The sequence below is a fragment of the Gymnogyps californianus genome, chromosome 17 (assembly GCF_018139145.2).
Source record: "Gymnogyps californianus isolate 813 chromosome 17, ASM1813914v2, whole genome shotgun sequence".
Taxonomy (NCBI): Eukaryota; Metazoa; Chordata; class Aves; order Accipitriformes; family Cathartidae; genus Gymnogyps; species Gymnogyps californianus.
This window is the reverse complement of record NC_059487.1, coordinates 1794666-1809893: the sequence shown is the minus strand read 5'-3', so window position 1 is coordinate 1809893 and position 15228 is coordinate 1794666. Positions and strand designations below refer to the sequence as shown.

General features: G+C 43.4%; 1 protein-coding gene across 1 annotated transcript in view; it reads left to right on the top strand.

The window, feature by feature from the left end:
- MMP24 (matrix metallopeptidase 24) overlaps positions 1-15228 on the top strand; it is a 46782-nt gene that overhangs the window by 15749 nt on the left and 15805 nt on the right. The window contains 1 exon segment of the mRNA XM_050907499.1: positions 14697-14858. Within this exon segment, the coding sequence (XP_050763456.1) occupies positions 14697-14858 (162 nt within the window).

Here is a 15228-nt window from a genome sequence, read left to right as displayed (position 1 = left end):
GGAGGAAATATAATGAAAGGCTCCTGAGTCGAGACCAGGACAGGGAGGGATCACTCACCAGTTACGGTCACAGGCAAAACAGACTCGACTTGGGGCGAAAAAAAAGAAATCAATTTAATTTGTTACCAATCAAATCAAAGTCGGATGATGAGAAATAGAACCATATCTTAAAAACACACCTTCCCCCACCCCTTCCTTCTTCCTGGGCTCAGCTTTACTCCCGATTCCTCTGCCTCCTCCCCCTCAGCAGTGCAGGGGGACGGGGAATGGGGGTTGCGGTCAGTTCATCACACGTTGTTTCTGCTGCTCCTTCCTCCTCAGGGGGAGGGCTCCTCACACTCTTCCCCTGCTCCAGCGTGGGGTCCCTCCCGCGGGGGTCAGCCCTCCATGAGCTTCTCCAACTCAAGTCCTTTGCACGGGCTGCAGTCCTCCATGAACTGCTCCAGCGTGGGCTCTCCCATGGAGTCATGGCCCTGTCCGGGCCCAGCCACCCGCTCCGGCGTGGGGTCCTCCACGGGCTGCAGGGGAATCTCTGCTCCACCATTAACCTCCATGGGCTGCAGGGGAATCTCTGCTCCACCATTAACCTCCATGGGCTGCAGGGGAATCTCTGCTCCACCATTAACCTCCATGGGCTCAGGGGGCCAGCCTGCCCTCTCACCACGGGCTGCAGGGGAATCTCTGCTCTGGCCACCTCCTCCCTCTCCTCCTTCACTGACCTCGGTATGTGCATGGTTGTTTCTCTCACATCCCACTCCTCTCTCCACTGTAGCTCCTCTGCCTCAGCAGTCTTTTCCCCTTCTTAAATATGCTATTGCAGAGGCGCTGCCACCGTTGCTGATGGGCTCGGCCTTGGCCAGAGGCAGGTCCGACCTGGAGCCGGGGAAGCTTTGAGCAGCTTCTCGCAGGAGCCACCCCTGTAGCCCCTGCCCCGCTACACAAACCCCCGCCACACAAACCCAACACACCCCTGTAGGGAGCAAAGCCTGTGCCTGAAAGAGGGTAAACAGACTTGGCCATGCTGGGATCGATCTCCCTTGGCTGCCTCAGTATCTTACCTAACTTGGCTCAAGCATAGAGGTGCTGCATGAAATCCATTATTAACTGGCCAAATCAAGTATTTCCTAGCCTTCATATGAAAATAATAATTATATATATATATATGTATCTCCAACAACAGGTTGAAAAGGAATCCTGAGCAGCTGAAAGTAGGTTCTGTCAGTTTAAATATCCACATTACACATAACTGCTCTTACGCTCCTCTGACAACTCAAACGTGTTTAATCCAGATTAGTTACAGGAAGTAAATTTTAATCTCCAGTTTAACATTGCAAACAGTATCAATAATAATCCCAGGCAAATCTTCATGGTCTTTCAAAAGTAAAAGACCATTGCTGTTATGCATGTTGTCAACACCATACCACTAAATATGTGGTGTCTGCCAGCTCACTGCAGATATTAGCTTTATAGCTACATAGATATAGCTAGATATAGCTGTATATAGCTATTAGCTATGTTCCTCTGTTGGTAGTGACAATACTTGCTCTGTCACCATCACTGCAAATAGCAGTGCCTGTGTCTTACTAGTGCTGGTGCTAACAGCACCCACCTACCCACCCACTACTACCTACCATGGGTAGTAGTAACTACTCATGGCTGTAGCAAGCTCTGCTCTTGCTGCAGGGTGGGTAACCAGAACTGCTGCTGCTGGGGCTATCCCATCTGCAATGGTGATACCTGCTGTCAGTCTTCCTGTGCAATTCAGATTTCATTCCAAAGCTTATGTGTACCAGGCACCATGCTGGTCAGGAAATGCACTGAAGCAGTAGTAGAAGGCTTAAAGTGGAGCAGGATTGATTTAGGGAAGACATTTAGAGAACGTTTTTAATGCTAAAGCAAAGCAAGTACTGAGGTATCCGTGCCCTGCCAAGGATCACCAGAATTTTTTCCTTTCAGCATGCCCAGAGTTGAGCTCTAAGACCCTCCCTACCATCTGCTGCTTGTGTGGCATTGTAAGTGGGATCCCAAGGGCAGCCACTTCAGCTTTGTCAGGAAACAACCCCAGCTGATAAGATATTCCTGTAATGACTCTAGTGTAACTCAACTTCACATCAAGTTTGATCATTTTGCAGTTCACAGGATTCATCTTTCAGTATCCTCTCTTCCAGGTACTCTCCCTCACTGTACAGCTTCACACCTGTGTCAAGTTCTCTTTGTAAATGTGGGATTACCGCTGTGACTGCTCTTTAGATATTGGCAAGAAATGCTGAGCTTTGCTAACAGCAAGTAAACAAGTATTGTAATCATTACAACAAACATGTCCCCATAGATCATGGTGGATTCCTCCAGAGGCTTCTTTGGAAAGCTTCTTGTTCAGGGCTTCTGAGAAAGCCAACCAAAAAGAGTGCCAGAGTTTACAAGACATTGCCAGAACCGCTACAGGAGATGAGACGTCATGGGTTGCTTTCAGTGCCACATCAGTGCAGGAGCTTCTGCAGAAGTTCTGGAGGAAAAGGGCCTGAACCACCTTCTGGGAAGGCTTCTGTTAGCCACAGAGAAGAGGAACTGAACAGATTTTCCTCTGTGATTTCACCACAAGGACTAGCATTGTTTCAGTGGACATCTACCTGGACAACAGAGCAAGTGCTCCTGAAGCCACCATCTGGACATTGCATATGTTCAGGAACCTGAGCAGGTTTTTCAGGACAGCCAAATACTGTCTAAGCTGACTAATGTGAATGTTCAGCAAGGATCTCAAGGAGAAAGTTTTGATTAGAGTAGCTAATTTTGGAGGAGAGTCTTACTGAGAGCGGTGAGCATGACGGCCTGTTGTACCCGTTGGTGGGGGGCATGCATAGCTTTAAGCTGACAATCTGCTGGTCAGCATGTTCAAAGTGGTGCCTTCACTGGAGATTTACTGTTTTCTATCCTGGCAGTATTAATATCACAAGCCTTCTTGATTCTTTTGACATTTGTATCCCCGTTCCGAAAGATGGGATCCTCTCTCTCACCTCTACATTTACAGTAGAATTCAGTTGCACAAACATAGGCGTCTAGCCAAGCTTTGAGAGCGCCATTCTCCTGTCACGGCTTGGGCTGTTCTTGTTAAGAAATCAGGTATGCCAAATTAATTTGAGCTTGAACCTGAATGTCCTGGTACTCTTTTTATTCCTGCTATGAGTACAAAGTTCTTAAAATTGCTCAGGCACCTACAGATTTTCTGCCACAGCAGTGCCTCTGCTTGGAGTCTGTCCCATTTAGATCACTGACCCTTGCCTTTATCCATTTGGTCCATCTTAGGTGTCTTATGGAGGATGTCCCATGCTTCTGATACTTGTTGCCTTTACTGTCACATCCGAGGACTTGAATCTGCTCACTTGTCTTGAATACCCTAGAAGCCATTAGAGATACAATATGGAAGGTTTCTTCTCTAAAAATGCAGTTACTGAGCAATGTCATTATACTTTATGGACTGTGTCTAGCTAGAACAGGTTCTTCTTCTACAGAGTGTCTCAAGGGATAGGTGTATGCCTTTCCCTGTTCAGATTCCTGGATCTTGGAGGGATGAGTGTCTTTCAAAGCCCTAAATAATTTGACCTTGAATGAGAAACAGAATTCAAGTACCATGCTTTTAATTCTCAGCTTCTGGAACTTAGTTTGCAGACTAGTGCTCTAGGTCTCCAGTCAGATGCCTTAGGTCTCCACTCAGTTTAAACTCCTACACAAGAGATTATGCACATGCCTCCTCCCATCGCTGTCATGTTTTTCCCAGCACCTCTTTCTCTTTCTTCCCCTTTGAACCAGGGGAAGGTTGAAGTGGCCACAGTGTGAACCAGATAAGGGAACAGATGTAGCCAAATGTTGTCGGTCTTTCTCTTCCTTTCTCCTGATCTGGTTTACCTTAGAGCCAGCCCAGCTCTTGGGCCCAAATGAAAGAGTAGGTAGAAATGGGTGGCTGGGGCAGGAAAAAGGGCTGCTGCCCTTTCAGCTGCAAGATGCACATCTTGATGATGAAACCACAGCAGAACTATTGCGTGTCTACATTCTGAGTAGAGTTTTATTTCTTCAAACATATCTGTTAGTCTCTGCCTGCCATTCTCCTTGCCTTTTTTTTCTTCCTGCTCTTTGTCACTATTTTCATCCAGAAAGCTTTTCTTGTTCCTTAGCTGGATCTTTTTGCAAAGCCAGCTTCACTTTTGTCGGTAGTGCATGGTTGAAACCAGTGATGTTTTGAGTTTAACAACAATGGAGTGTGGTGTTTGGGGCCCCCAGTACACAAAAGGTGTCAGCAAACTGGGAAGAGCCTAGTGCAGGAGCACTGAGGTGATAAGAGATTGGAGCAAGAAGAAACCAGGGGAACTGGGCTTGTTCAGCCTAGTGAGGAGGAGGAGGATGGGGTGGGGAGGAAGCATCCAATAGCAGTCTTCCACCTGAGGAGATATTATAGAGAGGACAGAGCCACACTCTTCTTGGAGCTAAACAGAGAAAGGAACAAAAGGCAAAGGGCACAAGCTGCAACAAGGAAAACCCCATCTGGGCATAAGGAAAAATATTCTTCACTGACAGAGTGGTACAACTGTGAGGCTGCACCTGGAGAGGTTGTGGAGACTCCATCCTCCCTGCCTGAAGCAGAAAGTTAAACCTGCTGACCTCCAGATATGCCTTTCAATCTAAATTTTTCCATAATTCTTTAGCATTGCCAAACAGACAGCATTTTAGTTCCTAGAACTTAAGAGCAAATTGCAGTTACTTCTCACGGCAACTCTGAGCTGTAACAAGATATTCAGCTCATAAAATTCTCTTTTCTATCACCAAATTCCCTTTTAAAAACAGGAATCTTTTAATATTGAGATTCCTCTTAAAGGACTGGTGATGCTCATAGGTGCATAAAAAGGTAGCTGGCAATATTTTTTTGTCAGATGTTTGATGCTTTTGAAGTACCACCTCTTATTGTTACTTTGTTTTTTAAATGCAAGAATGTACAAGGTTTCTGTAAGCATTCACTGGATTAATCATATAAACATTGAATGTATGTTAGGATACATTATATAACAGATCCCCTAGTATTAAGTGGTATGTGTAAGTACGTTTGACTTTTTTTTTTTTTTTTTTTTTTTTTGCCTGCTCAGGTAGTTCCTTATTATCAAAGACTTCCAAGAGTTTCCAGTCGCTTTGGAAACATTGCCGACTAAACATTCTTTATCCTATTTGATTTGTTTGATTACAATCGTGATATTTTAGGTGGAGGGAGGGGACTAAGAGGAATGAAGAGTATCCAGTTGTTGCTCTTTTTTTTTCTTTTTTCCTTTGAGATTTGTATTGGTATCCACTTTTCTAGGTTGACTCTCTACTATCTACTTGCAACCCACTTACCTGACTTGTACAGGTACAGTGCATGCTTGCTGAAAAAGAAAATACAGCTTCTCTTAACCCCTGTACCTTCACCCAGCATATTGCCAGAACTTGGTAGTCTTTTCTCCTTGATTAATTCCTGTTTCCTCTGCATTTTGCGTTGCTTTCTGTCTCATTTCTTTCTTATTTTACCACTTTTTTCGTGTTCATTTTCTATGGAAATGCTGAGGCCAGCAAAGACAATCTACAAAGTATCAACGTAATGAGCAACTTGACAGAGAGCGCATGTACTCACAACACAGTACACGTATAATCTTTGTGCTATTTGGCTGTTAAATACTTTTTTAATTTTCTTTCTCTGATTTCTCAGGTACAGAACATCTCTACATCTAAAGAGTTTTGTTCTAACAAATGGCATTTTGAATCCATCGTTATTTTTCAGGCTTCTGACACTCTATTGTTGAAAACGAGCATCAGTATTTTTCAGAGTGAAAATCAGAGCTGCTTTGAAGTTACTCACGTGTCCTTTAATGCAGAAGGCCTGTTATCTGAAAGGCTTCCATATAGATGTTGGAAGTCAAGTGGGGCATAAATTGTATTAAAATTTCAATTTATTCTATCAGGCTTTTTTATGATACTTCACTCCACCAGGTCATGCTGTTGGTCAGTACTTTTGTTTATTGAGGAAGACTAGTTCAGTATTTAGTCTCTAGGACGTACCTACTTAATATTGTTTTCACCCTGTAACTGCTTAGAGAGACTTGTTCCCATAAGCCAGAGTTCTCTAAAATCATATGCTAATGTTGAACCAAATTTGAGCAAGCTTATAGACACATGGTCTCAAGACAGCCAGCCACAGTAAAAAGAAATCAAATCAGGCAGCTTAAATCAGCAACAGTTTGAGCTTACATCCCTGTCATGTCAATCCAAACATAGAAGGCCGTAAATAGAGAACTTGCAAATTAAAATTTTTTACAAAAGTAAAGTGAAGAGAGAAAGCCCACCAACACACATAGAAGACTTCTGTCTTCAGATTCTTCTTCTTCGCTACTGGACAGCATCTCTGTAAGTAGTGCTTTCTTTTGTTGTATGTGCTGTCATTATACAAACGTAGAAGTGACATTGCAGTAGTGCTGTGCTAGCGCAGTCTGGATTTTAAAGCTTGCTAGTTACTGATTACAGCTGAAATTCATAAATAAGGGTCACCTGCAAATTCCAATTGCAAAACAGTGTACTTGTAAATACACCTGATGTTCACAGTGTTCTATAAAGAAAATTATTATCCATTGCTTTTGTCAGTAGTTGTTTAATGCACAGAATACGAATACTGTTATGTAGGTATTTGGAATCCTGTTGATTTCTGTATAATCAAAGTAAAATGTTTTACTGCTTTCCACAGAGAATGAGATACTCTGAGAGTCGTAGGAGGGAGCCACTAATGATCAAAATGATGTGTCATTTCCTTAAAAAGGAAGGAAAAAACCAACTGTAAAAAAGACAGGTCATGAGAATCAAGGTGAGCCAAAAAGTCTCTTTTTGCCGCCTTCCTTTGTAAAGCAGAAACAAATGAGGAGAAGCGAGCCAAAACACATCAGTATCTCTAATAAACTTGCTGCATTCCACTTGCTGAAGGGGAGAGGAGTAAAATAACAGGTGTTCAGGAAGAGAAAAAATGAAAAATAGATGAATTCTTGAAAAGAGTGTGCTGGTCATTGCAGTCAGAGGTGGATTGCAGCATCAGCAGTGAAATGACACCCAATACTCTAGATTTTGACATCACAGCCAAGCGGCAAACTCAGGAGTTGTTTAAACTACTTTTTTTTTCTCTTCTGTTTCTGAAGAAGAGCACAAGATTTGAAGACAGTTTAACTAGTATTGCCTTCTCTACCCAAATCCACCAAGAATACCACTTTGAGGGGGGAATGCCTCTTAAATCCCAGTTCTCTTACTTCTCAGTCCTACTCAGTCTTTACAGCCCCATCAGGAACCTTCTGTGTCAGGGGAGGACAAAGACTGTAAGTCTCCTGTCCTTGGTAGAACACACCCTCTTTGTGGCAAAGAGCTACTCACAGCTTCCAGAACAGCACTTTCTCTATTGCCAGCACCAAGAGTTAAATATAATTTCAACCTGACTGGCAAAAAAGAATCCCAAATAGTGTGAACTGGTTTGTATCCACCCTGTTTGGAACCACACTGGGTCAGCCTTCTAACTGTTTCAAAATCCTTCCCCCTGCCCCCTTTTTTTTTTTTTTTTTTTGGTAATTACCCTCTGGTTGTTCCACAGCTGGGTCAAGTACTAAATTCTGTCTGTAGACCCTGCTGTATTTCAATACTTTTAAAAAATAAAACCACTGGCATAGCTTCTTTTCAAGACTGATGGAATGAAAGTCATATCTATATTTTCCATGTTTTTATGAGTATTTTTCTTTTCTTTATCATCTGTTCTACCAAATTAGGGAATGATATGCTAATACAGGCAAATATGAGTTTTTGTTTTGGGATTGGTAATTCTTTGGTATTGAATTGCTTATTGAATTACAACCTACACTTGTGAAAGATACAGGAAAATTTTTCAGCAGAACACACTCATCCCACTGAATGTCAGGCTGCTGAACCAGCTGAAGCAGTCACGACTTCCCCCTCCCTCTGGCTGCCGACTCTTGCCTCCACATCACTCAGCTGGTTTTGGTCTTACCATTCCAGAAAAATATTTTATATTTTTCCTGTGAATTTCTACAGGAGATTGTCCTCATAGTGCCATCTGTGCCATGTCAGATAAAGCACAGCTTGCAACATTAATCAGGTCTGTAACGCAACTAACAGACCTAGTTTGCACACTGCCTTTCGGGGACAATAAGGCAAGCTACCTATCTTTCATGATGATTGGTAACATAATGCAGTTCTTTGTCCTTCTGCAGTCACTTGATCTCATGGAGATCAGTTTGTTAGCGTGGCTGTGGTACAATTTCTGTTAAGACTGCATATCACTCATTCTTCTTTCTCCAGTGAAGCTGTTTAAAGACACTCTTAAGAGTTTTCATGAAGTCCTTAAGATGCATCATATTCATTGCTACATTTGTAATGATAATTTATGAACAAAATGAAATCTATGTTTCTTTTTAACGTGCATTTTCTTCCTTTCTAGGTAGAAAAAGCTGTTTTCCACATGTCATTTGATGCAAACAAATGGAAGAGCACTATCACCACTTCTTCAGGGTGTTCAGAAGATTGAAAAGCCTTTCTTAAGCAGAGCGTGTTGTGGAGGTGAATGGAGGAGTGCAGACAAATCACATGTTCTTCTGTTTGACGGTTCAAACCTACCAGGTCTGAAGATGCAAGAACCAAGGCATAGCTTAGAGTAGCCCTAAAGCTTCTTTAAGTTGTGCTTGGAAAACAATTGTCTCTACATGGCTGTTGGAGTGGAAGGGATCATTTTGGTGTATTTAAAGCATGTTTAGTTCACACCATCTTTTCTGTAATTACCCTAGGCATGCTATTGTCACAACCAATGATCTGACTTCTTCAGTATCATTCTTACTTTAATAAAATTTCAAAATTTAACCTTCATATGTCTTTTTAATTACGTCTGAGTAAACTGCAATACGTAGATGTGTTAGCATGATGGTACAGTTCATAAAGTATAAAACTAATATGGCAAAATAAGAGATTCACAGTTGCTTTTCTGTTATTAATCAGATATACAATATTATTTGTACTTCTGTTGTCTTAGAAGCTCTGTCTTGGATTTACACTCCACTGTGCTAGCTGCTCGTCGGAGTCTGCCTACACTCATTACAGCTATATATACAGCTGTTGTGCTCAGGGATAAATACTGATAGTAATATCACAACCTTGCCATAATAGTATCCCTGTGACCTACTACTGTAAACTGATAGGCATTTAAATGAGTGGTTTTGCTGACCTAAAGCAATTGGATACCCTATTATGCAACGAGTTACTTAGCCAAATAAAGAAAAGGTTTTGATACGGATTTTCATAATTAGAATGAATGAAACTATACAAGAAGGCATGTGCTATCGGTTCACAAAGAAAAACCTTTCTCAAAATGTCTGTTACCTGATTTAACAGCCAGTTGCAATAAAACCGTGTGTTTCTTAGCTCTGCAGGGAAAGGTAGTATATTGTAAACAATTTGAGAGTGCTTAACCAAAGAGCTGGTTTTGATGTGTGATTATATTGCAATTTAAGTAAGTTAACTCAACTGGGAATACATCAGCTAACGAGGGTTTTTCTGAGCACAAATTTAGATTACTTTTAATTAAGAAAATTCAACTAAAAAGTATGTTTCAAGTTGTGTGTATTCTGTGCATGGTGTGTGCATGGGGAATATAGAGCTATTAAACTGAATGTAAGATAAGCAGTGTATTCACCTGATTTGGCATCATGATAATGGGCGATGCTTTTATATTGTTATAGGTGTGTCCTCGATTATAACTTTCTCTGGTGATAACATTGTTTTGGTAATGAAAACACATCAGCAACTTTAAAGCTAAATTAACTGTGTTTCTTTATCTTTTAGCATAGCAGGTCAAACTATTTCACTCAATGAACCAACTTACAAAACCACCCCCAGATTTACAGGGTCATCCTCTCTCTGGTACTTATTGGTGGACTTTTGGATGCCTCCTGAGAATCAGGAAGGAGAAAGCTCAGGCAGGTCTCTGACCAGACCTGTTTATTTTGTACAGATGGTGCAAACGAGCAAAAATTGTTGGATTTCTCTTGGGACCTTTCCCTGCAAATACAAAGTAGTCAGTTCCTTCTTCACCCTACTGTCTTACCCAAGTGGCTGGTATACACTGAATACAGGTTTTACTTGTTACTTGGTCTTGGTCTTGGGTAAGGGGGTTGAACAGGACATCAAGGAGCTTTCTCTGATTGCCTGACCTTGTTTCCATATGAGTAGCAAAGTATCAGGCTAGACTATTAGTTCTCCCTTCTGAATCTTGCTCCAAGAAGATGGACATTATTAAGAGTGCTATTTGGACAAGAACTGTGGAAACATGAAGGTCAGAGACCTTACTGCATTTTCAAGAACTAACAGAAACCATTTGAGAGGTGCAGGCTCCTTTCAAGATTCCTGCAGATGAGCTGAGTGGACAGTTTCTAAACAGCAGTGGGTAACAGTACACAAAGAGCCATCACAGTTCCAAGCTAAGGGCTGTGGGAGGAGATAAGGATGCTGTCAGGCAATAGTTTCATACCTTGATACTTTCTTTTCAGAGCAAATCCTAGCCGACCCTTTGAAAAGAAAATGAACAATGTCTTCTCTTCCATGCTATGAAACTCCCTACCATTTACAAAAATAAAGGGAACTTCTTGCTTAACAATGTTATTGATATAAACTGACCCCTCAAGAGAAATAGGATGATGAATCCAGAGCTGGGTTTTTGAGCACTCTGCTTACAAAATGGTCTTAGACTTTTTTCTCCTGTTTCCTCTTCCCATGAAATGCATGCTGTCCACTTGCCCTCTGAGAATGACTTAGCTGCTTTCAGACTTGGGACCCTCTTATAGAATATAGCAGGGTGGAGAAGGCAGATGACATGGGCATGCTGGAAGGAAGAGAACTATGGATGTGTCTGGGAGGAGGCTGGAACAAAAAGAGAGGTGAGGGGATGAAACAGTGGTGAGAAATCTTTGGCCGGGGCAGGGAGCAGAAGGAGAGGGAGTTATGTCTGCTCGTGCCATTCTGCTGCCTTTCAGCAAAGGCTTTGAGGTGAGAAGCAACCACAGCGTTGAGAATCAGCGTATTTGTTGAGAACCAAGAGGAGCTTCTTGTCCTACTTTCTGTGGAAGTCACTTAATTTCCTAGAAATTCTCTTTAGCTCCACTTCATCTGCTCCAGCCACCACCTCCCAGCACATCGCTACTCCAATTTGAGTGGCCTCCTAGCAATGTATCCTCCCTTAGGAGGATAGCTTTTCCACTCCAGTGTTGACCTGTCCTCTGTGGCTGTGCTAGAACTGGGAAGGCTCATTTCTTAGTGAGTGCCTTACCTCTAGATGCAAGGAAGCAGAGCTCCTCAGCCAAAATTTTCCATGCTCTGTGGCATCCTCACCACTGTCAGTCAAAATGGTGTTTTAAAACTGGACAGCAGCAGCTGTTTTCCACAGTTGTCCGTATTTCCAGGTATAGGTATTTCATAAGGATAACTAGGAAAAGGTGTATTTCTGTTCAATAGTGGAAGAGCTGGTCGGCCTGACCACTGTGGTTGTTGACATACTTCCTCAGGTATGAGCCTTCATCTTTCTGAGCTTGCTGATCATCTCAGAACTCTTCCTCGTTGTCTCACTGGTGATCAAGGAATCAACAAAGACAGGTGATCTGCTGGACCTGATACTTAAAAAGGAAGAACTGGTGGATAGTGTGAAGATCAGTAATATCCTTGGCTGCAGTAACCATGAGATGGTGGAGTTCAGGATGTATGTCAGAGGGGACAATACTGTTTAATATCTTCATGAATGACCTCAATGATGCACCAGAGTGCACCATCAGCAAGTTTGAAGATGATACGAAATTTGGAGGGTGGCTGATGTACTAAATAGTGATGCTGTCATTCAGAGAGACCTTGAGAGGCTGGAGAAATGGGCTAACAGGAACCTAATGAAGTTGAGCAAAGGGAAATACAAAGCCCTACACCTGGGCGTTGTTTGTGGTCGAGAGACTGGAAAGCAGCTTTGCAAAGAAGGACCTGGGGGTCCTGGCTGACACCAAGTTGAACATGAGTCAGCAGTGCCCCTGCAGCACAGAACGCCAACAGCATCCAGGGCTGCCTTAGGAAGAGCATTGGCAGCAGGTCAAGGGAGATGATCCTTCCTTTCTACTCAGCACATCTGGAGTGCTATGTATGGGGCTTCCCAATACAAGAAACTTGAAATTCAAAACCTGACTGGACATGGTCCTGGACAACCTGCTTTACTTGACCTTGCTTGAGCTGGGGGGCTGGACTAGACAATCTCCAGAGGTGCCTTCCAACCTCAGCCAGTCTGTGAGCCTGTGTGATTCTGTTTCCCAGCTGTAAAGTGGGCTGGCGTTTGTTTTAGGCAGAAACAAGTGATTGAAGGCTATTTAAAACTAATTTAAATGAAAATAGCATCTAATCTTATGCTCCTGATAAAGGTTTAGCATATAGAGGCAAGTAACTTACATAGATTTATATGGAGACTTAAATAGAGACAAGTTCTAGACATGCTGTCAGTACAAAGACTCTTCGGATACTTCAGCAAGGAGGAAAATGCCACCAAATTGGTGAGGGATAAAGTCTCCAAGCACTTAGGACGGGCACAGCCCGTGAGCCCGGGGTAAACATCGCTCAGTACAGAGCTGACTTTCATGAGAAGTCAGCTCTGTAGTGAGTGACTTTTACCATGGACTTCCATGTGTAAGAGTTGTGGTAGCAATGAAAATTATGCTTTCATGAGCATTTAAGTGATATAGGAGAGTAAGTCCATTTAATTTTCAACAGGACTTAGAGTCTTTGACTCCCTTTTGAAAACTGGGTGCATCTTCTAACCTTCAAAGTTTTTGAAAACCCATGAAGAGTGATCAGTCCTCCAAAATTTGCCATGAAACTACTTAATGCATTTTATACAATGCTGTTGGACATTTTATTGACTTGTTCTGCACACACCAGATTTTTCAGCAGCAGGTGAGAAAAAATTGTTAAGTAAGTCCCCATTTGGATTTCCCAAATACAGAAATTCTGGAATTTTAAATACATATATGGCTAAATTTCAGCCCACATATGTTTTTGGACATTTGTATTTGAACAAATGTATTTCAACATTTATTTGAAATGTATTTGTATATTTTAACATGTCTTGCATATTCAGCTGCTTACACCCTCCAACTCAAATGGTTAGACAATTTAACCATTTTGGTGTGGTATGCTGACCAGTTGAGCACTGTTTGTTACTGACTCTAGGTATCTTGAGATGCTGGCAAAACACCTTGCAGACCCCTGAACCTATGTTGTCATGTTTTTATGGGTAACAGTGAAGCAATAAGTATTTAAAAAGTGGAGATAGTTCTACCTGAATCACTGTTGCAACTCCTGTCCCAAGGAGAGCTCAGCCATGTACACAAAACTGAACTTTATTACCTCTAAGATAGGTGCAGTTTGGAGGTGTGGGGAATGGTGATACGCTGTTTGGAGGTGCTGTAAAGCAGCCGCTGAGCTGCCACTGCCAACTGTTTTCTCCCGTGTCTGACTGCAAGTGCTCTTGGTTTGTGCCTTGCCAAAAAAAGCAGAGAAGCCTGATTCAGGCAGCACTGAGGGCTCAGGCATTTTATTGGCATGGGGAGACTCTTACATCTGTCCTTGTTGGCTGTGTCTTCATCCCTCACACAGCATTGCCTGTGTCACATCCCATGTCAAGGTGCCCTCACGGAGTAGGACATCCAGGGACCACACTAGATCGAGGAGATGAGGGTCCCGGATCCATGGGACTGAAGAGGAGTGCATGCCTGTAACACAGAGCTGAAGGTACCCCTACTTTGCACTCCTACCAGCTTCTGGACCAGGCAGGGCTCCTCAGCCCTTTCTCTTCTTGTCAGGAGCATGTCCCTTCTTTCCTCCTTCCTCCTTCTCCCTCCTGCCATTGGGATCCAACCCAACCTTTCCCTCTGTGGCTCTGCCTCCTGCAGGATGGTGCTACCTGTGCTCACCTCCTCCCGCAGACATGGCAGTGCCAGGAGTCCAGCAAAGTAAAAGCATGTTGAGGAGCCTGTGCTAGAGGAGACGGGGTTGTCCCAGGTACTACATGTGCTACGGTGGGTGTTAGCCCCGATCTTCTCTGTCCTTCCTCCTGCCTTGCCAGGTGCCTTACAGATCTCCCCTAGGATTTGGTGTCCAGGTCAGATCAGAGCACAGCACCAGAGGATCGAGAAGGGGGACAAAGCTCCCTTCCCACCATGTACCCTTGTTGATTAGCAGACTGGCAGTGCTCTCACCTCTCCTGGCAGCACTCAGATAAGGAGGCAATGGTATCAGAGCAGCCTTCTTTGTTGGCCATTTTCTGTAAACTCCCTACCGAAGAGTCTACAGTCAGTATCCTTTCACTCCAGGCAGCTACCTGTTTTACCTGGTCTGAGGGTGCTCATGGTCATAGGCTAGGAGCATCCTGCCCGTTCTGTGACAATGACTGTAAAAGCTGCCCAGACTTTCAGGACTAAAACCGTCTCCAGGAGCTGACCCTGGCACCGTGACCTGCTGTGCAATAGGATAGCAAAGCATTTGCTTCTTGCTTTATGAGTAAGTGGGGCTTGGGATTGCGTCAGGCTGTGGCTGTGTACTAACCTGGCTGTGCCTTCCTTCCACAGGGAACGATCTCTTTCTGGTTGCAGTCCATGAGCTGGGACACGCGCTGGGTCTGGAACACTCCAATGATCCCAGTGCTATCATGGCTCCTTTCTACCAGTACATGGAAACGCACAACTTCAAACTGCCCCAGGATGACCTCCAAGGAATTCAGAAAATCTATGGTGAGCAAGACTATCCACTCATCTGTTTACACTGAGCTCGAGTCTAGCGAGTGTTTTACAGCCACAGACAGGTAGCCCCCAAAATGCCCGCAGCTGGTGGGCTGGATTTCCTGCCACAGCTGAATGGGGAACGGTTGAAAGCCCTTGATCCACAGCCAAACTGTCCCAGCGGCAGTATCTTTGCACAAGTCAGGATAACCAAACCAGTGATCTCACTGCTGCTCCATCCCTCACTATGACCCCAATATCAAGGAGCACTAGAAAGGGAAAAACAGGCAGCTACTGTAGCCAAGGTTTGTCCGTTAGGATCAGCCAGTGCAAATAGAGGGGAAGAATGCGAAAAACATGGAACATCAAGGAAAGGTAAAAA